This window comes from Podarcis pityusensis (assembly GCF_964106645.2).
Source record: "Podarcis pityusensis genome assembly, chromosome: 6".
In the NCBI taxonomy this organism is placed as follows: domain Eukaryota; kingdom Metazoa; phylum Chordata; class Lepidosauria; order Squamata; family Lacertidae; genus Podarcis; species Podarcis pityusensis.
In genome coordinates, this window is record NC_138030.1 from 20,934,636 (window position 1) to 20,960,255 (window position 25,620).

General features: G+C 42.3%; 1 protein-coding gene across 4 annotated transcripts in view; it reads right to left on the reverse strand.

Annotated features, from left to right (window-relative positions):
* The window catches only part of EYA2 (EYA transcriptional coactivator and phosphatase 2), a 133,512-nt gene that overhangs the window by 24,504 nt on the left and 83,388 nt on the right, over positions 1-25,620 (reverse strand). For all 4 annotated transcript variants that reach the window (XM_081011283.1, XM_081011282.1, XM_081011281.1 and 1 more), the window contains exons 7-9: positions 24,494-24,674; positions 21,078-21,202; positions 19,891-19,974 (exon numbers count right to left, since the gene is read on the reverse strand). In XM_081011283.1, the coding sequence (XP_080867409.1) occupies positions 19,891-19,974; positions 21,078-21,202; positions 24,494-24,674 (390 nt within the window). The remainder of the gene's footprint in view (positions 1-19,890; positions 19,975-21,077; positions 21,203-24,493; positions 24,675-25,620) is intronic.

Sequence of the window (25,620 nt, forward strand, 5' to 3'; positions counted from 1 at the left end):
AGGAAAAGGAAAGCTCTGATAACTTGATTGCATTTGAACATGAAAGCTAAGGGCCATCATCATTTCTTTTACTCAAAAGGTTTTTGTTTCAATATTTTCCCCCTGCCCCCAAAAACCTTTGTGGCTATAACAAAAGCCAATAATAAACAGAACAGCACAGAGATTACAGAAACAGCAACTGGCTACTCAAAATGTTCTAAATCCCTTTCCCCACTACAAGTTACTGGATAGCATCTACTTTTTTCTTATATATTTGAGTACAGGCCCCTGCCTCTTTCCAAGGGCTGCATGTGCAGATCACATGGGTAAAGATTTCACCAGGTACGGTCCATGAGTGCAGCCAGGCAGGGGAGTAATTGTTTGTCCAAAAGTGTTACATGAGCCTACAGTGATGTAAAAGTAGGTATGGGAAATCTCTTGTAGCTGCTGTTAGTTTTAGCACATCTTCTCCTTTGTCGACACTCACTCAATATCACCCTCTCCCATCTTTCTGCCATGTCCCACCTTCCTTTTTAAAAATAATTTTAATTTTTCATTTAAAAAAAAAAACCAACCACAACACAATAGCCATTTTTTATTTATTTGTTCACTTGAGATAACCAAATTTACATACTGTTTGACAGTACTATTTCTACTAAGTGAGCCAGTGTGGTGTAGTGGTTAAGAGCGGTAGTCTCGTAATCTGGGGAACCGGTTTCGTGTCTCCGCTCCTCCACATGCAGCTGCTGGGTGACCTTGGGCCAGTCACACTTCTTTGAAGTCTCTCAGCCCCACTCACCTCACAGGGTGTTTGTTGTGGGGGAGGAAGGGAAAGGAGATTGTTAGCCGCTTTGAGACTCCTGAAGGGGAGTGAAAGGCGGGATATCAAGTCCAAACTCCTCCTCTTCTTCTTCTTCTTCTTCTTCTTCTTCTTCTTCTTCTCTTTTCCAAGCAGTTTATGAATGTGTGTGTGTGTGTATATATATATATATATATATATATATACACACACACACACACACCGTATTTTTCGCCCTATAGGACGCACTTTTTCCCCTCCAAAAATGAAGGGGAAATGTTTGTGCGTCCTATGCAGGCTTTTGCTGAAGCTTGGAGAGCGAGGGGGGGTCGGTGCGCACCGACCACTCTCGCTCTCCAGGCTTCAGGAAGCTATCCGCAAGCCGTGGGAGAGCTGCGCGACTTCCCCCGCCCCAGCCCCGCACCGGGGGGGGGGAATAAAATTTGTTTTCTTTATTTCCCCCCCAAAAAACTAGGTGCGCCCTATGGGCCAGTGCGACCTATGGGGCGAAAAATACGGTATATACACACCTAGCAGTTCGAAAGCAAGTCAAAGTGCAAGTAGATAAATAGGTACCGCTCCAGCGGGAAGGTAAACGGCATTTCCATGCGCTGCTCTGGTTCGCCAAAAGCGGCTTAGTCATGCTGGCCACATGACCTGGAAGCTGTATGCCGGCTCCCTCAGCCAATAAAGCGAGATGAGCGCCGCAACCCCAGAGTCGGTCACGACTGGACCTAATGGTCAGGGGTCCTTTTACCTTTATATATATTCTTTTTTCTAATATTTTTATTGGTTTTCATGATAACAAACATCTTATAACAATAAACATTAAGAATTAAAATAATAAAAATTTGAACAACTGTATCATTCTGCATGTTTGTATTCAATACAGAGCCAAAATATAAAATTTCTCTCATCCCCCGACTCCCCTCTACCCCCTCCATGGTTCCATTATTTCATTGTTAAATTATGCATGTCCAAATCATATTTCCATCCATTCATATCTATTTTTATCTACAGTGGTACTTCGGGTTACATACGCTTCAGGTGACATACGCTTCAGGTTACAGACTCCGCTAACCCAAAAATAGTACCTCGGGTTAAGAACTTTGCTTCAAGATGAGAACAGAAATCGTGCAGTGGTGGTGCAGTAGCAGCAGGAGGCCCCATTAGATAAAGTGGTGCTTCAGGTTAAGAACAGTTTCAGGTTAAGAACGGACCTCCGGAACGAATTAAGTACTTAACCTGAGGTACCACTGTATTATGATAGTATTGCAAGTGTTTTTTAGAATCCTGCTGATGTATTTACTTGTACACAATGCTTTGTCATATATGCAATAAAAGTTTCCCATTCATTTTTAAATTTGTTAACCTGATTTCTAAGTCTACCAGTTAGTTTGGCCATCTCTGCATATTCCATTAACTTAATTTGCCAATCTTTTTTTTGTGGGAATTTTGTCCTCTTTCCAGCATTGGGCTATCAATATTCGTGCAGCCATAGTCGCATACATGAAAATATTTTTATATTTTTTTGGCATTTCTCTTCCTATAATTCCTAATAGGAAGACTTCTGGTTTTTTTAACGAAGGTTATTTTAAACAATATATATGTATTATTTCAAACATCTCAATAAAATTATAAAAAAATAAAAAGAGAACCAACCACATCTTCTCATTCTTGCATTGGAGGCAAAAAGGGAAATGTATCAGCGTTAATGGACAGAAAGAGATTTAGATGCTTGTTAGCTAAACCTTGTGAAGCCCCATGCCTAAATATTTTATTAGTTTATCTGATCTGATCTGCCATAGAGGGCATAGTCCTTTCTCTCTCTCTCTCTGTGGAATTTCTGTTGACTGGTTTGAAAAGCAGCCTGCACATGATGTTAGCCACAATCCACATATATCCTGTTTTTTTTCTTGGGAAAATGCTGCATTTTGCTGCATTCTCCCCCAAACCAGCTTCAATCAGAATGGAGAAAAAGAATGACCTGGCTGCGTTTTAAGCGAGTGATGTGTACAAAGTCTCTGACTACATGGGGACACTTCAGTGCATGCAGCCATATGCAGCGGGACTCTCTGCAGATACTCTATGACAGGGGTCAGCAAACTTTTTTAGCAGGGGGCCGGTCCACTGTCCCTCAAACCTTGTGGGGGGCCAGACTATATTTTGAGGAAGAAATGAACAAATTCCTATGCCCCACAAATAACCCAGAGATGCATTTTAAATACAAGGACACATTCTACTCATGTAAAAACATGCTGATTCCCAGACTGTCTGCGGGCCGGATTGAGAAGGCGATTGGGCCGGATCTGGCCCATGGGCCTTAGTTTGCTTACCCATGCTCTATGAATTAACTGTATATGAAACAAGGGCTGAGCCTGCCACTATAGGGCCATGTCATTTTACTGAATGCAAGATTAAAATTTATTTAAAGGGTCTTGTGCCCCTCTATTAAAGGGGTAGAGATATTCCATGGAGAATTATTGCAGCTGGAAGATTTCAGCAGCCTGTTCGATTATGAGTTAACTTGCTCATTCCTTGTATCCTTGGAGGCGGCAGCAGCATCTTCAAAATGCCTTGAACAGAAAACATGCTTGGAACTAGGTAACTAGTGGGTAGGTAAACTCTACCCACAATATTCAACCTTTGGCGAAAAGTAATAGTATACTTTCAGTGTTCACACTTACAATTTTTAGACGTCTTGTGCCAAGTAGAGGTTGTATTCAACACAGTGCTACGGCTGAGGATCTGTCAGTTGCAAGGATTTTCCTTGCATAGCAGAACCTTCTCCCCCTCTCAACTCTCTCCACATCTGTTCTGAGGTTCCCCCTCCCTTGCAATGCAGGAATCTCTTGCCCAACGTGGGGCTCAAACCCACAGCCCCAAGTTTCCTGTTGCACTAGAGGGAATCCTGGCTTTTGCTAGTGAAATTATATAATTGAACAAGATATAGTTGAACTCTGATATCCTGAAGTACCGTATTTTTCGCCCTATAGGACGCACTTTTTCCCCTCCAAAAATGAAGGGGAAATGTGTGTGCGTCCTGTGGGGTGAATGCAGGCTTTCGCTGAAGCCTGGAGACCGAGAGGGGTCGGTGCACACCGACCCCTCTCGCTCTCCAGGCTTCAGGAAGCTATCCGCAAGCCTTGGGAGCCCACGGGAGTTCCCGCGCTGAGCAGTCGCGCCCGGGCTTCGGGTAGCTCTGCGCAAGGCGCGAGAGCCCTCCCACGGCTTGCAGAGAGCTGCCTCTACACCTGAAGCCCAGGCGCGCTGAGCAGTCGCACCGGGGCTTCGGGTAGCTCTGCGCAAGCCGTGGGAGCCCTCCCAACCCAGCCCCGCACCTGGAGGGGAAATAATTTTTTTTCCTTTATTTCCCCCCCCAAAAAACTAGGTGCGTCCTATGGGCCGGTGCGTCCTATGGGGCGAAAAATACGGTACTCTCAACTTTTCTCATAACTTTGGTACTCTGCCTACCTACGCTTGCTTTGCCCATGTGGCTACCCAAGTTTTTGTTAAATTATTTTCCCTAATTCTGCTAGGCTTGTGTTTTTGTTTTCTTGAGGTTAAGGCATCCTATTTGACATTAGGTAAAGGTAAAGGGACCCTTGACCATTAGGTCCAGTTGTGACCAACTCTGGGGTTGCGGCGCTCATCTCGTTTTATTGGCCGAGGGAGCTGGCGTACAGCTTCTGGGTCATGTGGCCAGCATGACGAAGCCGCTTCTGGCGAACCACAGCAGCGCACGGAAACACCGTTTACCTTCCCACCGGAGTGGTACCTATTTATCTACTTGCACTTTGACATGCTTTCGAACTGCTAGGTTGGCAGGGATATTAAGGTGTCCCTAATGACGGTATGAAAATAAGCAGGTGGTGGCACATTTCATGTTTTAGACCTCATGAATGTCCACAAAAGAACAGGAAAGCTGGTCAAGAGGTTACGGATTATTCTTCAGCATTTCTCCCATCATGTTTACAAACTTCTTCCCATGGTCTTGAGGGCTAGCAACGTTTTTATTTAAAGAAAAACTGGGCTTGCTAAATAGCTTTCAACTATGGAGCAAATCCTACAAGGAAAGTCCAAATTCTTCTTCAGACTAAGGAAACAACTCACAAAAAAAAAAAGTTTTCTTACTTCTCCCCTCTTAAACCCAAGACTTCATATCATTACATCTATTGTTAGTTTGCCTTTTAAGCTTATTTTTCATTACCTTCATACCGGACCTGCACTGGGGAGCTTTTTATTTTAATTTCCTTTTGCTTTTCCAGCTATTCTTTGGTCCCAACACACCATTTCTTTATAATTTATTACATCACCACAGGCACTTCTATCAAAATGTTCTTGTAAATTTGTTTTAAGTCGTCTCTATTGAATTTAGTTTGATTTTCTTTCATAACCTTTCTCAGACTGAATAAATATATTTACATGGGAATTTTCCTATATCAAGTGTAAGAGGGAGGAGGACGTTCTGTAATTCGTAATTAGTGGCTTAAATTAAAACTCAATATATGCATGCCAATCAAAACTTGATCACCCAGGTGCAGAATCGGGGCAACAGTGTGTGTGTGTGTGTGTGTGTGTGTGTGTGTGTAAGTGCAGAATCCCAACACACTGAAGACTCCACCAAGCAAGCTAAACTTGGCTTAGCATCCATGTTTGGTCTCATCTTTCTGACAGGGCTATGGGGAAGGGTTATAGCTCAGTGGTAGAACATCTGCTCTGCATCCAGAAGGTCCTGGGTTCAATCATCCATATGTCCAGGTAGAGCTGGAAGAGAACCTTGTCTGAAACCCTAGAGAACCGGTGCTAATCAGTGAAGACAGTGCTTAGCTAGTGTCCAGGCTGAGGAAAGCCACTCTGATGAGGAATGGGGGGGCCTCCCCTCCCCCTGTTCCTGATCAGGATCCTGAAGCTGCCCAGGAGCAGTGGAGCGGTATAGATTTGGAGCAGTGGTTTGCAGAGGGACATAGTTCAAAAGACAACAGCTGTGCAGAACTGAGTGGGGAACAGCTAGGAGAAGAAGAACAGGGAGGGAGAGAATTAGCAGACTCCCTTTAGCTGGAAAGTGTCCAACCGATCAGTCTAAGATCATGGAGAGCAGATAAGGTAGCTACACAGAAGGTCCAATGGTTGCAAGATCAGGTTACCAGACAAAGGAAGTGATAGGGGTGGCTCGGGGGGAAGTGGGTGGAAACCTTAATTGGCAGCACCTTTCCTCCGAGAATAGAGTCTTTGTTCTTTCGCTGTGAACATCAAAATTATCTTTAACTGGTAAGAGACTATTTTCGCTTTGTTCTGCTTATCCATGGCCAAAGGGAGGGAGGAAGCCTTTTCTCCGAAGCCTGACAGCTAGGTGGACCAACTTCTCAGAATAAGGCAGCTTTTTTATGACAGATTGGACCATCTTTTTCTCACTGCTGCAACTGAGAGCTAAACAACATGTTCCAATAAAAATACACATCTTGTGCCGAAAGCATTTATGTTTAGCTCCATCCTCCCTTCTGTAATGGCTAGTAGAGCTTACAAACTTCCTGCTGCTTGGTGTTTTCCCCACCCTCTGAGGATGGCAGTCAATGATGTGGAGTGGGGACTGGGAAATGTGGAACACGATGTCAGTAGTTGGCTAAGTTCCACTAGCCACTTTAGAGGTGGCACATTTATAGAACACTGAATATTTGGCCCTGATTGGTCAGGCCAACTGTGGGAACAAAGCATTGCATCAACTCTTGAAAGCGTTCCAATGCATGTTCCGACGGCAAAACAGTACATCTACCCAAGGTAGATTGAAGCAGGATGAAACCTAAGTGGATATGTGCTAGAACACCCATAAGTTAAATACTGTGGCTGCTACCACCAATTATGTAACATGTTGTGCAACCTCTGGTGTATTCATTCCCATAACATTCCCTAAGTCCATTATTATTCTCATTTTCCAGAGGAAGAATGTAAGATGAAGATGATGCTACACCGGTATGGTAAATCATTCAGCTCAGATAAGGGAAACAAGCATGCAAATCCCTTTTCAGCTCTGAAGCTCACAAGACCTTGGGCAAGTGGCATTTAATCTCAGCCTAGTCTATAACTTAGGGTTGCCATAATGCTGAAATGCCACTCAAGATCTTCTTGGAAGGGAAGTATATAAATATTATTGCCCAAGGCCACCCAATGGACCCCCAGGGACCTGAACCATGGTCTCTCCCAGATCAACGCCCAGTTCTCCATCCCTGCTATCTCCAACCTCATGCCCTCCAGATGCATTGAGCTAAAATTCTCATCATTCCAAAATAGCTAGGATGTACCTGGTTAAGGAAGGCTATTCCTTCCTATCATTCCACAGTAGCTTTATAAACACCAATGTGAAATGTAAAAGTCAAGAAATGGCGACTATGTGAATCAGCTTGTGGAGGGAAAGGAACAGGCAGAATTACTTCTCTCTAGCTGACAGAGGCTCACAGGTATGGCACCACCACCCAGCTTATCATCCTAAAGTGTGTTTTTTAAATCCCTCTTTCATGTCTTCACATCTAAACCCAATAGGTACTGAGGAAGGGAAAACACTCTTTAAGAGTGGTTAAGAGCAGTGGATCTGGTGAACCGGGTTCGCGTCTCTGCTCCTCCACATGCAGCTGCTGGGTGACCTTGGGCCAGTCACACTTCTCTGAAGTCTCTCAGCCCCACTCACCTCACAGAGTGTTTGTTGTGGGGGAGGAAGGGAAAGGAGATTGTTAGCCGCTTTGAGACTCCTTAGGGTAGTGATAAAGCGGGATATCAAATCCAAACTCCTCCTCCTCCTGTTGATTTTCACTTTCCCAATTCCATTGGCTTCTAAAGTTTCTATATCAAGCAACTGCTTTCTGTATTGAATAGTTTAGTGACGAACCCCGCCCTCCCCTTGTCTACCATGAAACTGCTGCATGCATCTTGCAAAGGATTATGGGAAGACTATTGCCTTCATGCCCTGCTTGTGGGCTTTCTAGGGGCAGTTATTTGGTGACTGAAGGGAAAAGGATGCTGGACTTGATGCATCATCAAACTGATCCTGCAGGCCGCTTCTGTGTGTTCTAGGCTTCTCTGAGTCTAGGGTGGATCCTAGAACAACACTCAGCACCTTCCTGTGGTTACACTTTGCTAACGGCAATTGGCTTTTCAAAAAAATCTTGTTATTACTGGTCTTCTCACTGGGGAGCCCCAGATAAACACGTCCCTGCAACACTGTTAGATAAATCACTGCTCTAACCCAACCTTCTAATTTATCTGTGTGTTCCTTTTCAGCAACTGAATGCACAAACCTGCCATACTCCGAGCCTTATCACTGGTCCATCTAGCTCAGTATTGTCTACTTTGACTAGCAGTGACTCTCCAGGGCCTCAAACACAGACTTTTCGTAGGTATGCAGCTCAAGAGCCTTTTAACTGAAAAAAATAATAATCTGAAATCAAGCCAACCTTGGTTAAAGCAAAGCAACTACCCTACCTCTGAGCCACAGCCTCTCCCAACTGACAGTTGAGATGGAGTTGCTCCAACATCCAGCAAGCACATTGCAAATCTGTCTCAAATGCTAATCTTTGGATGGGTGTGCAGGCCATGTTTGTGGGAGGAACAGAATTAGCAGGCTTCTGCCCAACTAAAAGCACCAGGCGTGCCAATATTTTGGCACTGGTTATTACTCTTATTCAGGAGTGGGCGAATATTTTGCTGGAATCCAGCTACCATCATCTCCAGCCATTGGACATGTTAGCTAGGCCTGGTGGGAATGAAGAGTCCAGCAACATATAGAGGGCACCATATTGGCGGCTGCTATTCTTATTAGTTTGAGGCGCTTGCATTCACAGGTTTCTTCTTACACTTCGACGTCTGTAAAGTGTTGTGTACATGTATGCATACACAATGCTAGCTTGAATGACAATATCTCTCAAGTTCCCCTGGCTTTTATCTTAGGGGAAAAGGACATCGGCTGTACCACAGGGTGCTTGTAGCCATACACTTTCCTCATACAAAGAAAGAGGAAATTTCTTATGTCTGTCTCTATGAAATAAGTGCCTGTGTGTGAACTGAAGAACATGTGTTCTTCAGTTCAGAAGAACATGTGAACTGAAGAACGCATGTGTTTTGTACAGTGGTACCTCGGGTTAAGACCCTTCTCATCCTGAAGCAAAGTTCTTAACCCGAGGTACTATTTCTGGGTTAGCAGAGTCTGTAACCTGAAGCATCTGTAACCTGAGGTACCACTGTATATGAATTTGTCAGGGTGCATGTTTCACATTGCTGGACTTTAACGTCCAATTATTTATATGGGGAGAGCTTGAGTGTGAAGCTTCTGGGGTAGATGCCCCTGTATTTCCAAAAATACAGAGTTCAGCCTCTGATGCCACGGCTTTTAGTTTACTTTCATTAAAAAAACAAACATTTGCTTATACTTGTTTTTGAAGTGTGCACTAAGCCACACATTACATTTTTTTTTAACCACCTGCAGCTACTCCTGATCCACTTGGCAGGTCCTCTGCATTCAGTTCCCCTCATCTCCTGTAGCTGTTGCTGAAAATGTAAGGGAAGTTGGAGACCGACTTATCTTTGGCAATCTCTCAAGCGCAAGTCACTCTTTCTTACTTAAGTTTCTGGTTCCAAATTACTCAAAGTCCCAGACTTACGTCTTAACTGGTAAACTGTTAAGACTTGCATGCCATTAGTGAAAGGGCAGAGAATGAGTGCCCTTCCATTTTACCTATGTGCCAATTCAACTGACATTCCAAGTGTTTGCGTAATGTGTTTCTACATCTCTATCTACGTTTTGCTTTTTCAAAAACAAGGAGCGCACTGCACAAAATCTCTCCTCCTCCCCCCCACCACATACACAAACTCCTCTTTTATAGAAACTATCAGACTTCCTAAGCTCCTGCCAAGTACTTGCTTATGCAGTGAACAAATAATGACTTTTCCACCAGGAAGAAAGCATTAATTAAGTGTATTTGTCAGACTTCTATTCTAAAGGGAAAGGGGGGGGGGTTATCTTTTGGAGGTGTCAGCCAGAGGTGAAAGGCAGATTAGTATGCAATTGAGGGCCTTCCAAGTTAAATCTCATCTTTGCGGTTAGCTGTTAATAATGAAGTTGTCAGTAAAGAAAGAGTTTAATGGTTTTAATTTGGTTTAATTACTTGGAAATGCTTGGAAATGGGACTAGTTTGTTTGCTTGTATTAACTAGAAAAAAAGAAGCAGAGCTTGTGAAAAGGGGAGAGAGCAAGAGGGAGGGAGAAAAGGCTGAGCCACATGCCTGAACGAGGGCAAGTTATAATCTATTCTTTGGTTGCTGAGTTTCATGCCTTGCTGAGAAAGAATACACATATAAATTAACATGGCTTAGTAGTTAAGCAAGCAGCAGAGGGGAACATTTTCCCCCAACTCCGGAACTCCATTATAACTTTCCTCAAAACCTATTGCTTCATTCTTCTCTTATTTTATTTTTTAAAATCACCTTAGGTAATAATTTGTGTCAATATAAAACTAAACTAAAAACTTGGGTCGCTTTACACAGCTTTTCTTATAAGCATTCACTAATACTTTCCCATAACTCCATTAATGGCTACTACAGGTTCAAATATAGTCAGATCTGACTGCCCAGGCTGCTTGTCCAGCTGGTGACTGTCAGTGGGCAACCTTAAGGTCCCTTCTCTCTCTTCTTATGGTTCTTTGTTCTTCAGCTGGACTTGACAGTCCTTCAAATAGTGGATGCTTTCAAATAGAGGGCTATCCTCTGTAAAAAAGGACATTTGGCCATCCTGTGAGCTGGGGACTGGACACGGCACAAGAAAGAGGAGAGGTGCAAATCAGAAACTCTATGGGGTGATGTGCACCTGGGCTGAGCATTTAGAAGATTCCAGTTAGTGCAGATGTAACAGCTTTTCTAACATCAGTGGTTTGCACTCCCTACAGTCATGTCAAGCCATGAGAACTTCGGCACACTCAAACTTCCCCTTGTTTTTTCTCTTTAAACACAATCCAAAGCTGCTGAAAACACAACACTAGCTGCCTTGCACAGCTCCACTAACAAACGATATAGTGGCACGTCTAAAACAGTCTTAAGATTGCCTACAATGACTGAATGCTTTTATTATTTAACCTAAAAGGGCACTGAACACAAGATTCAGCCTCTAGTAGGTTAAGCAAAATATTTCCTACTTCCTCAGAAAATCCTTCCCAAATTGTATTCATCTTGAGTTAATCCACCATCTACTGAGAGAATTACAGCGTATTTGTTTTGAAAATCTATTTTATAGAATTCTAAAGGGCTGTGTTTTCCTTAGGAAGGGCTTATTCTGCCTTTTCTCCACTTTCCCCTCTTTTCCCCCTTCTTGCTTTTTAAAGAGGGATGCCTGCTAAAAGGCCATGGCGGGTTTTTAATATCCCAAGGTGCCCAGCCCATATGAGTAACAAAATGTAAATAAACACAGCTGAACCAGGAAGAAGATGGAAGGTTTTCTCATTATAGAAATAAAATAAACAGATGTCCTTAAGCACTTTGGCTTATGTTTGTCAAAGGAATGGAGAACTCTTAGATGTCTGAACAGCAGCAGCAACGGTACATACTTATTAGGCCAATTCTCAAACAAAGCAAATACATGCCATTCTGAATTAGCTAATAGAGCTCAAGGGGAAAGTCTATGTATCTGAGTTGAACCCTCACAATACAGATTTTCACAAACCAACAACAACAAAAATATTTGCAAAGCAAGTAGATTTGAACTTCTACAATTAATTTTGCAGTGCTAAAAAATAAAACAAGTTCTTTCTTTCTTTCTTTCTTTCTTTCTTTCTTTCTTTCTTTCTTTTTGACAGTGCAGAGAATGATAAAAAGCATCATCGGGCTAGCCAGCAGAACCATGAATCAACATGATTCCATTTCAAAGAAGATACTAATTTTAAGGGAAATTAATGTGACTACTGCAACCATACGATAAACTAAAGTTCTATTCTGATAGAAGTCCCCCCCCCCCCCTTGAAATAATTAATACACAATTGAACTCTGTTCTGTTCAAGCTTGAGAATACCATAAGAAGACCTGAAGTTAGGAGAGCGTTTAGGAGATTTGTTGCTCATAATAGCCCTATTCAGACATTCTTCATATATAGTAAGGGGGCTGTGCTAGCTGACTTCTCTCCCTCCATGTGCTGGACATTAGGGTTCTAAATCATGTGTGGAGTCCCCATGCATACAGCAAAACTTGCCACTACATATCTTTGCTCCTCAGTGTGTGGAGGGTGGCAGAGCAGGCGATGGGGAAATGAAAGAGAGGGCCGAGCTAGTTAGCAAGAGAAGGATGATGCCTCAATAGGGCTAATGTAAACTCTGTCCTTACCTACATATAAAATGGTAAAGGGACCCCTGACCATTAGGTCCAGTCGCAGACAACTCTGGGGTTGCAGCGCTCATCTCGCTTTATTGGCCGAGGGAGCCGGCGTACAGCTTCCGGGTTATGTGGCCAGCATGACCAAGCCGCTTCTGGCAAACCAGACCAGTGCACGGAAATGCCGTTTACCTTCCCGCCAGAGCGGTACCTATTTATCTACTTGCACTGGTATGCTTTCAAACTGCTAGGTTGGCAGGAGAAAGGACTGAGCAATGGGAGCTCACCCCGTCGCGGGGATTCGAACCACCGACTTTCTGATTGGCAAGTCCTAGGCTCTGTGGTTTAACCCTACATATAGCTGGTGTGCTAAGGATAGGGCCTGCACATCCTGCCCTTTGCTTATGCTCACTGCATGTAATGCGCATGCGATAAAACATGATAAACTGTTGATTTTCATCCCTGTAATTTTGCTGGGTATCAGGTGCATTGGACTACACTTGTGCAAACAACTTACACACTGTATCTATTAGGTGTAAGTGAGCCAACTCCATTAAGCAAGCAGACAATTCCATGGGACCACCACAAGCTGAATAAGCCAAAGTTGAATAAGTCAAAAAGAGCAGATTCAACCTTTCCATGCATCAGCGGATGCACTGTGAAGTCATTCCTGCTTTCTGCATGGACTGAGTATGCCTGCTTGTTCTCCACAAGGAACTAGTGCACACAGCCTAGCGGCCAAGAGGTTCTCCACCCCCACTGCCCATCTGAGGTGAATAAACAGCTTCTGTACTGAGCTCTGCCCCTGGATCTAACACATAACCACTGGGCCTTGCCTAGTTCCATTATGGGTTCTATCCCCTCAGACCCTGCCCAGGGTCCGCAGTATTGGCAAGATCACTTAACCTAGACTTACCAACCTGGTGCCCTCCAGATATTTTGGACCGCAAGACCCATCAGCCACAAATAGCATGGTAAATGGTTAAGGATGATGTTTTATAGTCCAAAACAGGCTTAGGCAAAGTCGGCCCTCCAGATGTTTTGGGACTACAACTCCCATCATCCCTAGCTAACAGGACCAGTGGTCAGGGATGATGGAAGTTGTAGTCCCAAAACATCTGGAGGGCCGACTTTGCCTATGCCTGGTCCAAAACATGTAGATGTTTCCAGGTTGGGAAAGACTAACTGAACCAATAGTCTGCAGGTGAATACAGCGACTGAGTTCTAATTATGTGCTTTTATCATGTAAACTGCCGAGATGAAGGGTGGCATAGACATTTAATAATAATAAAATAATAATTACTATTTTCATGGCCTTTGTTTACTTTGTGAATGTGTCCCTCCTCCCCAATTCTCAACACAGCGTTGACATGCGTTGTGACTGTGGATCACCTGAAATGAAATACCTGAAATGTGAGTTGAGCTGGAAGGTTCAGAATGGCTGAACAAACTAATGTGAATACAGAGTTTGGCTTCAGAATTGTATGAAGGCAATTAAACAGGCATCCCCAGGCTTCAAAGTTATTATCCAAATCTGGTAGGGTGATCTACCTCCCTTAAATGGAAGCAGTGAGTTTTGGCCCCATTGTGTCTCCTCTTCTACTGACACCCCTTTACCTTCTTAGCAGTAAAGGGCATTAGCATGATGTAATTTCATGTTTTTAGCCCACCTGTTTTTACCCGAAAGCCATAACAGGAAGAAAAGAAAAAAAGCTGGAACTGCTCACCTCAGTTGTACAGAGATTTGGTTCTATACAGGTTTTGTGATTGTGGAATTAATGCCTGTCATGGGTAATTAATGATGGATTATGTTGCAAGATTTGCATGGGAAACCTACTGACTACAAAAAAGATTAGAGCTAACACAACTAGGATTACTTGAACTTGGTCAAGGGAAAGTAAGCTCATGCAATAATTTGTGCAGGAAAACCCCACTGCTAAATGGTTTTTCGGTGTCATTCTTTTGCGTAAGATTTTCCTTCCAACTATATCCCAAGATGTTAAAATAATGACGATAAAAATAATATTTATCATTGTAATAACAGCAACAAGAACAATGATTATTAGACCATCTTCCCTTCAAAGCTCCTAGGAACTTCCATGTACAAAAACTACAATAAAATACAATGTTTTAAACATAAACACTGAAACAATAAAATTATCAAAGCTCACAAAATTCCAGCAGCACATGACTCACAACGAACACAACTGACCAACTACTGCATCAGCCCCCAATGCCAAAAAGAACAAATATGTATTTATCAGTCATCCAAAGGATGGAAATGGGGGGAGGGGGACACAAATACACTTCTAGTGGAAGAGAATTCTACAGCCATGGTGCCATAACAGAGAAGGCCCTGCTATGAGTCACCATGGAACAAGCCATGGCTGTAGATTAAACTATGATCTGGACTGTTGGAGTGGATCTCAAGGGATGGTTTGGCAAATAATGAGAGAGACATTTATATTTAACCTTTGCCTATGGAATCTGACAGTGCAATCCAATACATGTCTACTCAGAATTCTCACTGTGTTCAGTGTGGCTTTCTCTCAGATAAGTAAGCACGGGATTGCAGCATTACTTTATAAATATAGTTATCCTCTTAGCATAGCCATTTCCTCTAGACCATCTTTTTACACTGTGAGACCAAAGACAAGACTACTTTGTGAAGAATCATGTGTGTCAGGGAACTGCCATCAGTGTCTGAGGGAGAGAGCAAGCTCCAAAGGGATCCCAGAGAGCGTCCCGGGAGTGGGAGAGGCAGCCCATCTTCTGGGGAAGAGAATCAACGTAGCTCCAGTGGAGAAGGGGGGCAGATGGGGGAATCGGCGAGGTGGTCCCATGACTCCTTGCCGGGGACCAGCGGGGAGAGGAAGGGTCCTCTGCTGCCTACGCCCTCCTTGCGCAGAAGGCTTCCGCGCAGGGAGAGTAGGAGGAGACTTGGCGTCAAAGAGCTTCTTTGCTGGAAGAAGTTCAAGAAACGCCCACTGACGGATTCTGCCAGCGATTGAGACAGCCATGGGTGAGTGGCTGCCCGGACAGGAAAGGTTCACTCAGGCAACCCAGCCAGAGGTTGGGACAAGCTTATGCACGAGCAACCCCTAGAACCATTACAATGTGCTCATGAAAACGACAGGTTCAAAGGTTCCATTGGCAGATGCTGAAGGACGCTGAATTCTTAAATTGTTCAACCGCAAATCAGCAATTGTAATCAGTAGATTAGTCCCCAAGGGAAAAAAATAAGGACAGTGCCATGATTAGGAACTGTTGTGCTGATTGAATTAGGCAAAGGTTCCTTCCACACCAGCTGCTTCATCTGGAATTGCTATCCTTTGTTCATTCACATTTTACAGAAAATCTAGACAACGTTACAGCCAATCTATTGCATTCCAATGTTTTCAGTTTTGTCCCCATCTTTTTTCCAGACCCGATTGGTGGCAATTTCCCTCACATACAATGCAACTGCAGTGGCAGCCTATCCATCCAATTTAGCAAGAATGTGGTACAGCGGTACCTTGGTTTACAAACTTAATCCGTTCTGGAAGTCCGTTCTTAAACCAAAACCGTTTGGCACGCTTTCCCTAATGAGGCCTCCTGCCATCACTGCCCTTCCACCATTTGGATTCTGTTCTTAGACAGAGGTAAAGTTTGCAAACTGGAACACTACTTCTGGTTTTGCGGAGTTATTAAACCGAATCATTTGTAAACAGGACTGTTCTTAAACTGAGGTACCACTGTACTCTGGGAAAGAGAAGAGGTCCCAGCAGACTTTAGGAATGCCAAAATTATCAATCTCTTTAAAAAAAGGTGAAAGAACTGATTGTGGAAAATATCGAGGCATCTCTCTATTAGCTGTAGCAGGCAAATTTCTTGCAAGGATCTTGGCAAACTGTCTCTTAACTATATCCGAGGTGACCCTTCCTGAATCCCAAAATGGTTTTCGGCCTTCTAGGGGGATAGTGGACATGATTTCCACTGCTCGACAGCTTCAAGAAAAATGCAGAGAGCAAAACCAACCCCTGTATATGGCGTTTATTGACCTGACTAAGGCTTTCGACACTGTAAATCGTAGTGCCCTGTGGACTGTCCTTCTGAAAATTGGCTGCCGAGATAAATTTGTAAACATGAATCGGCTCCTCCATGATAATATGACACCAACAATCGCAGATAACAATGGCTCTCAAAGTGAACCATTCACAGTGAGATCAGGTGTTAAACAGGGTTGTGTTATTGCCCCAAACTCTATTCATTATTTTCATTGCCATGATCCTACACTTTGTCGAAGGGAAACTCCCCACAGGAGTAGAAATCATATATCGAACAGATGGAAAGCTCTTCAATCTGAGCAGGCTGAAAGCAAAGAGTAAGGTTACCGTAACTTCCGTCATAGAGCTTCAGTATGCTGATGACAACGTAGTGTGCGCATGCTTAGAAGATGACCTCCAAACCATCCTAAATATCTTTGCAGAAGCTTACGAAAAGCCTGGCCTATCACTCAACAGCCAAAAAACCAAAATGCTGCACCAACAAGTACAAAATAACCCCTCTGCAGCACCACAAATCCAACTCAATGGTGTAACGTTGGAAAATGTTGATCACTTCTCCTACCTAGGCAGTTATCTTTCCACAAGGGCCAACATTGATGCCGAAATCCAGCATTGACTGAGCGCTGCGAGTGCGGCGTTCTCCCAATTGAAGTGCAGAGTGTTTGAGGACAGGGACATTGGCAGGGAAACCAAAATGCTTGTTTACAAAGCTGTTGTACTACCAACCTTACTAAATGCTTGTGAAACATGGACCACTTATAAACGCCATCTCCAACTCCTCAAAAGATTCCACCAACGGTGTCTCCAAAATTTTTTACACATCACTTGGGAAGAAAGGCGAACTAATATCAGTGTACTGGAAGAAGCAAAGATCACCAGTGTTGAAGCAACGATTCTTCAACATCAACTTCGGTGGACTGGTCATGTTGTGCAGATGCCTGATGATCGTCTTCCAAAGCAACTACTCTATTCTGAACTTAAAAATGGAAAGCGTAATGCTGGTGGTCAACAAAAGAGGTTTAAAGACTGTCTCAAGGCAAATCTAAAAAAAAAAAGTAGTATAAACACTGACAACTGGAAAACACTGGCCTACGAGCGCTCCAGTTGGAGAACAGCCTTTACCAAATGTGTCATGGGCTGTGAAGACACTCAAACTGAGGACACAAGGGAGAAACGTGCTAAGAGGATGGCACGCTTGGGAAATCCACACTGTGATCAACTCCCACCCAGAAACCAATGTCCCCATTGTGGAAGGACGTGTGGATCCAGAATTGGCCTCCACAGTGACTTATAGACTCATTGTTAAAACCGTGTTTATGAAAGACAATCTCACTCGGCTATGAGTGATGGCCAAAGAAGAAGATGATTTGCCTCATCGTCAGTCAGTTCCCATTTCCTGTGGACAACAGGGGGCACTTTAAATATTGATCTCTTCATCTTCTTTTTTAAGTTGCAAAGTAATGCTTTTCTGCACATGCACACAGACCAATACTACTACTGCTACTACTACTACTACTACTACTACTACTAATTTATTATTTGTACCCCGCCCATCTGGCTGGGTTTCCCTAGCCACTCTGGGCGGCTTCCAACAAAGATTAAAAATACATTAAAATGTCACACATTAAAAACTTCCCTAAACAGGGCTGCCTTCAGATGGGAATGAAACTTGCAATTGAAGCACCCTATCCCCAGCAAGGGACATAAACCGACTGATTGAGGTACAATTCATCAATTGTTGTTGCCATCCTGAACAGGAAGCTAATACAGAGGCAAAGGCCACAGAGAGAAAGATTCTAATTATACTTACAGGGCACCTTTGATGAAAACTAGGCTCAATTCTTAGCAAACATTATAGAACAATATTGACCACAGTACAGTGCTATATTAAGTGTTGCGAGGAATCACCATTTAAATTCTGCTTCCTGCTGGTTGTCAAATGCCTCAGGAGCACTAAAAGGCACTAGTATAGAGTTCTGAACAAATTTCCCCCTTCAATCACATGGACTTTCCTTTCACAAGGAGATACCAGAAACCTTCCAAACACTTTAGCAGGTTTCTACATGATGAAAAATGTTTTAGGGCTTTTTACATTTGCCCACATCTAAAGGCAGACAATAAATCCATCTTGCTAATTATACATCCGGCTTGTTATAACCATCATAAAACAAGCCCAGCTGGTAGAATCATAAAATGATGTCAAATTATATTCCCACAGCCATAGCAGCAGTGTTCAAGGCTGTTCAAACAACTGCCAAGTTGGTCATCTCAATCTAATAAATAGCAAACACAGCCTCTTCCACTCCATATTAAAGTACTTAAGCATGTTCTAACTCAAAGAGGTTTTGAATTCATTTGTCATTATCAGTAAAAAAGAAAAAGAGAAAAGAGAAACTATAATTAGAAAACAAATAAAATGATGACCACCTGTTGTAGAGGTCTGTTGTGGTTATTAATTATTGCTCCACAATAATTGCAAATGAGAAAGTTATGTGAATTCATGCATCTTTTGCTACTTGCAGACATGACCTCTGACAAAATGTCATATGACATGATAGGTGGGGACGAAAAATGAAATTACGTTTTGGTATGAAGTTAGGGCTCAGTTCTCTACCTGAAGGAGAGGAGAGAAAATGGCCGACGTTGCATGTCTCTGCTCTTTCACAGTACCAGTTTCCCAGAGTTCCTTGGTACAGAGTCATGAAAGTGAAACAGTTTTGAAACTGGGCTCTATATTTTTGTACAGGGCTCTGTTACCTTAGCACAACAAATCCACTTTTTAAAATAATCACAGTTTTCGCAGTTTGGAAAGCAAGAGGAAAAGGCATTGAAAAGTGTGGGATGAATGAAGAGTTTGCTGAATTAGGCCAGTGGCCCATCGAGTCCAGCATCCTGTTCTCACAGTGGCCAACCAGATGCCTGAGCACAAGAGCACTCTGCCCACCTGTGATTCCCAGCAACTGGTATTGAGAGGGAAATCACCTTTGACAACAGAAGTCAGATATAACAACCAGATATAATCTAACCTCCATGTAAGCTTCCTGCAAGCAAATCAGGATGAATGCTCAATAAATACGGTAACTCATCCACCCTTAGAGACATGCTGCCTCTGATAGAAGAGGCAGCAAACAGCTTTATGACTAGTTGCGAATGCTAATTTTGAATTTGGAGGGAGGTTTGATCCTGTGGTTTTTAGCTTGAGGAAACATTCAAACCACACCTGCAGTCCGAAATGGCACAGTCCAGTACCACATACATCACACAAAGCCTGCTATTTGTGTTTGTCTCTTTTACACAAGCCTTATCTGAGAAAACCCCCAACCAGGTGCTGGGCAGAGGGGTGTCTATCTAAAATAATTGGTACCTTGATCAAGCAGGAGTTCTTGTATCATGTCTGCTGAATAAATTGTTTTTCTTTTCTTTTTTGAGAGAGAAAAACCTTGACAAGAAAAACAGCTCATTGTCCTATTTTGGAGAAGTTGAACAATACTCTTTTGAAGAACTTGAGTCTCTTGGCCGTGTGATGGGATGTTAATTAAATTTTCACATGTTTGAGGGAAATACCACTGGACTTAGTTATATTAAATATATTCTGAAGAAAAATGAGCAACATCTGCTAGAAAAGCTGGCCTATTAAGCCGCCCTTATAATTTTCAATGTGTTCTGGGTGGACAAGCAGCAACGGGGGCGGTTGGAGGGGGGAGGGAGAAGACAAATTCCACAGTACCTTCCCATATCTGGATGCAAACGTTCCCGTGAGTAAGGAGTGAAAAATAATTATCGTCTCGTCCAAGTCCCACACAAAAACACGCTGAGGTGAAAGACAGAGGGGTTGGGGAAGACAAAAATCATACCATATTAGTTGCAGGAATATATTCGTTTGGGATCCAGCCTTCCTCAAACCAGTGCTCTCCAGATATCTTAGACTACATATATATCATCAACACATTCTTGTTATCTTCACTCATCCAGTTCCATCACCTTAGCCACCTGAACGATGGTTGCTTCCCAAAACAGCTCCATATTTTCTCTCCTTATGACACCTGCCTATCATACAAATCCTTCATAAGATCTCTTCTTTTACATAAAGGTTGGGGAACTTGATCTGGCCACAGTGTGCCAGATCCTTATCTCCTTCACAACTTATGGCCCAAGTTTGAAAGGAGCGTCAGGACCACCCACCTGTCAATCACCTGAGATTGCCTCAAAATCAGCTGATTACCTTTGGGACTTCAAATCAGCGGGCTTGAAGTCACCAGCCATCCAGCTGGCTTTCTGCAGGGATCAGCTGTGCCATCGAGTTTCCCACAGGAAACCCAGTTGAATCCGCCAGCACAGACGTCTGCCTTGGGCCCTTGCCAAAGATTTACCTGGTGGTGGCAGTAGCAAGCAACCATTTTGATTTCCCACAATGCCCCTGATGTAGCATCACTCTAGGGCATTGTGGGAAATTAAAATAGGCCGCCGCCAGATAAGCTTACACCAATGTTGAGAGGGAGCCTAACAGAAGACACTTGGCCAAGGGTCTCTTCAAACCTGAAGCCAGACCGGGTATTTTATGAACCTCCCTGGGTTACATCATATGAAGAAAAACAGAATCAAGAAACCACAGTAAGGGTGAAAGGTTACATCTGCATAGTTTTTCTACCAGATGTACATGTAACAATAATCCGTTTTGAAATATATTCTACTCATAAGTCAAAATAACAGTAAGGATTTTAAAAACAAGTGATCTGGTAATTATATTATTTAATTTCAGTAGGGAAAAACCTAGTTACAGGTTGGTAAGCTGTAGTGCCACTGAAACTAATGAAATTGACTAGGCCCATTAATTTCAATAGGTCTACTGTCCTGGATTTAGTCAAATACAAACGAAATAGAGTTGGGGTGAAAGAAACCCTCTAGACATCTCACCTCAATTTCGGTGTCAGCTGATGGGGAAGGATCATTGTTTCTTTTCGATCGCCCTCGTAGCTTTCCATCCGTCCCTCTGTGCTGCCTGTCTGTATCTGTGTCTTTTACAGGTGTTGTATATTCACCTACAGGTATATATATAAAATAATTCTACTCAAAGCCAACTTCCTATGTTACGGTTCTTGAGCTTGTTGAAAAACTACACAACAGTGTTCCACTTATCATCAAAGAAACAGAAATGACAATTGTAAGATACTTCAGAAAATCACCATGGTATTTGCTAACATCTTAGCACAGGCATAGGCAAACACAGCCCTCCAGATGTTTTGGGATGACAACTCCCATCATCACTAGCTAACAGGGCCAGTGGTCAGGGATGATGGGAGCTGTAGTCCCAAAACATCTGGAGGGCCGAGTTTGCCTATGCCTGTTTAGCAGATCTTCAGACCAAATCAGGAAGCCACACACCTTGCTAAAGATGCATTTGCTGGTTTGGTTGCTTAGTAAGGGGAACAAGGGCTTGTCTGCTAAATTGTGGGAAACCAATTCCCCAGTCTCTTGCCTTATCTCAGCTGATTCTGTTCAGATCTTGATCATTTGAATACAGCAATGCAAAAGGACAGGGCTATTAGTAGCCCTGAGATTTTTTAGAACACCAAGGGGGTAAAATTACTCTTTTGTAGTAGTACAACTCACCTTTTTTTTAAAAAAAGAAAATTATTCTACAGAATTAATCCAGCACTACAGATCTGTATCTATCTATCTATCTCACCCGAGGAGGTATTAAATATTTCAGAAAAGGTTTAGAAGCATCTTTAGAGCAAAAATTATCAAAAACCTTTTAACATTCCATCACACCTGTTTCACATTTTAACCCAGAAAAGAATGCCCCCCCAACATCTCAATCAATGAAAACTGGGATATTTTATAAGTTGAATTACATTTTTAAATTAAAATTGCAAAAAATGAAAATGTAACACAATTTTAACAGCTTGCAATATAGTCTGAAGAAAAGGTTTGCCCAATTTCAAATACCGTTCCACTTAAAATCAATAGAGCTTTTATTTATTTTTCAAAGAAACATGCTTAGAACGGAAGTTTTAATTCAGCCAAGCAGCTTAACAGAGTTCTGAAATTTTTGAAATAATCAAAGAATTGTTACTTTCCTTAGGTCTTTAAGTGGTGTTTATTGTGGACAATGTTAATGTTGATAAGAGACCACATTTTAAATAACCTTTTTGAATACCACTGACTTCAATTTTTTCCTTTTATATGGAGCTCTCCAATCCCTCTAGCAATTCAGATGTAGCATTTTAAATAGGAATCTGGTTCATTTTTTTCATGGGAAGGATTTTGAAATCTCAGGCTGAGATCAAATCTAACGAGGGGGAAATACTCCAAAGTAATTTTGCAGTAATCTGCGTTAGCATTTTGTTTTGTTTTAATTTACTATGTTTTTTTCTGTTTGACTAACAACAGATGTGCAGGGTTGTTCCTTAAGTGAGCATACCCCACTTTGGGTAGTACATACAGTGATTATCCACAAATGACGTGGTGCTTTATAAAAATGATATAGGCTGCCAATGAAAATTTCGCTGGGGAAGTGATATACTGACTGCATTCCAACAGAACATTGGAAGATGATGACATTTAAGCCCATAATTGATAGTTAAAAACTAAGCACTCCAATACATCACGGATCACTTCAAGAAGTATGGAAGGGCATTTATTTAAAAGAAATAAAATAAACATGGAGCTCATTGTTTACTTAGCCTGCTATCTGTAGCTTTATTTAAAAGGCCCTCAATCAGTATGGATGCTTGTTAAACTAAGAACTTATAAGTGGTTGCTAAAAAATGTTTTGTTTCTAGAAAATAATATGAGAGCAGTGGTATTTGCTGCTGTTGTTGTTGTTGATGATGAGCCCTCTTCCTACAGACAGCTATTTAATGACAGAATTTCAGTTTCAGTCACTTGTCTTGCTTTCTTCTCTGTCTGATCTTGACTTGTTGCATCTAACTACAGCTGCACTGGGACTAATGCTTTCTAGATGTGAAATAATTCCCTTCCATTAGCCTTCTTTCAACATTTCATCAGCCTTTTCTAAATTTAATATCATTATTTTGAGCCCCTAATTAATACAGTATTATATTGTATTGTGCTGCCCTAATGATTTGATGCCAATATGCACACTCTTATGGCAAATAACAAAGTTTGCTCTATTGCACTAATATCGAAAGAGCTTCATTGACTTGCACTATGTTTTCGGACACCGATTAAAGTGATGGTTCTTACTTTTCAAGCCCTGTCCTAAACCGTCTGAGTTCAGAGTAGATGAAGGACTGACTTATTCCATATGAAACTGCCTCTCTGTTAAGATCAGCAGCTGAGATCCTTCTCTGGATCCCCTGGCACTTCAAGCCAGGAAACTGATTACTGGAGAAGGTCTTTTTTGGGGTGGCACCCTTGGTATATGAGCCTGACAATAACCACCATGATTGTTGCTTAGGAAACAGAACAACATGTTATTATTATCTGTTCTATTTCTGAGACCTTTTAAGTTAACGGCAATGTGTTTTTTTAAAGGCTTTATTTTAAACTGCCTATTTATTTTCAATTCATTATTTACTTATTATTATTATTATTATTATTATTATTATTATTATTATTATTTTAAAGCTGCATTTACTTAGGAGCAAGCCCTACTGAATCCAACTGCACTGTTAATCTATTATTGTATTCAGTATATCATAAGAAAGTCTTGTATTTTCTTTAACATACGGGAAATCTAAACATATCTCCCAATACATTTTCATCCACAGAAACTAATATACAGTTTCTGCTGCAAGGATTGGGGGGTTACGGGAAAAGAAGCATCACAACTGAAGCTTAGCTGGAAGCAGGAGCAGATAGCACAGGGGTAGCGGTGCTGTGGGGCCACTCTCCCAATAGCAGCATCCCTGCTGCTCACCTGTGCAGCCCAAGGATGGAGCAACGAGGTTGCTGCTGTGTGGGTGCAATGCTGGGCTCCACCAGTGTGCTCAAGCAGCCTTGACTTCACCCCTGCACTGCAACCATCAAAGAAAGTAGCGATGGCTCTACTGCCAGGAGGGCAGCTCTGGAACACAGCCACACTCTGCCGACTGCTCCTGCCTAGAAGTTACACCGTTTGGTTTGGGATCTTGGGGTCCCACCCCCCCACCCCGTATTCTTAGATTTGTAGGATCTGGCTTTCTATATTTAGTACTAAAATAAAGATACTCTGCACTCACCTTGAGCCATTGCCATTCATATTTTACTGGTCCTGAAATATCCTGAAAACAGGATCCTGCACCCTAGCTAAAATTTAAGCCCTGCACATAGTTGTAAGTTCATTTTAAACAGGGGAGGGATTTCCAATCATTAAAGTCACCTACCAGAAAGTGATTCGGTGCTCTGACTGTTGTTAATGTTGTGCGAAGACTCTTGGAGCGAGTAGGTCGATGCTGGGATAGCTGATGGACTGATGCTATTTGCAGACATGTAAGAAGAGTTGTAGGAAGAGCTGTAATACTGCGAATATTGGCTTTGGGTGAAGCTGGGATATGAAGAATACTCCTTTGAAAGAAGAGACAGCAACGCTAATCATTCTCCAAATGTTTGAAAAGCAGCACACCTAATTAAGAGTTATGCACTTTGCAGGCTAAATATAACCAGGCTTGCAAATATTTCCCCATTATTCTTGCCATTATCATATTCCCCACTTCTGTGCACAACTATGTTTTGCAGAAGAAGCATCACCTTTGAATTTGCTGCATTTGCCAGGAAGTGCTGACGGTAACTTGCTTATTTCATGAAATCTACTGCCAGGAATCAAGCAAGCCACTTCATGGGACTGCGTGCATGTAATAGCACTTCTTCATTTTTTTCTAAATAGCTGCACCACAACGTCAATGTGAAAATGTGATAAAAGAAAACTACTGCACATTTAAAAAGCATGTAGTCTTGCCCCACTTGTTTTTCCTCTTGCACACTGCATTTATACAGCAGTGAGTCCCATCTACCTGGTGGTTGTTAAAACAGTTTTAGAGGATGCACATTAAAAAATCAACACCTGCTGTATACCTGTGAACTGCAAGGCTGGTACATGACTAAATTATACAACGGCTCAGATCTAAGATCCGGTACTATAGCTATAAAAGCTTGGTGCTTAATCAACTCCTCAACCCGATCCCCTTCCACTGAATTACTTCCTGCTTTCATCAAACCATGGTTTGCTCTTATCCCATCAAGCAATATGCCTTTGAATACCACTCACTGGAGGGTGATGTTACACTAAGGTTCTGCTTGGGATTTCCCATGAGCATCTGGTTTGCTATTGTGATAGCAGAGAGCTGCCCTAGATGGCTTTCTCCAGCATGGTTCTTCTTATGTTCTTAAATCAAGACTGCTGTTTTCTGCAACCCTGGTTTGGGGAGTGAGCTCAAGCCATAGCTTGTCATTTAAAATTTCACACATACCAGAAAACTATGGTTTGATGAAACCAGGAACAAATTTAGTGAAG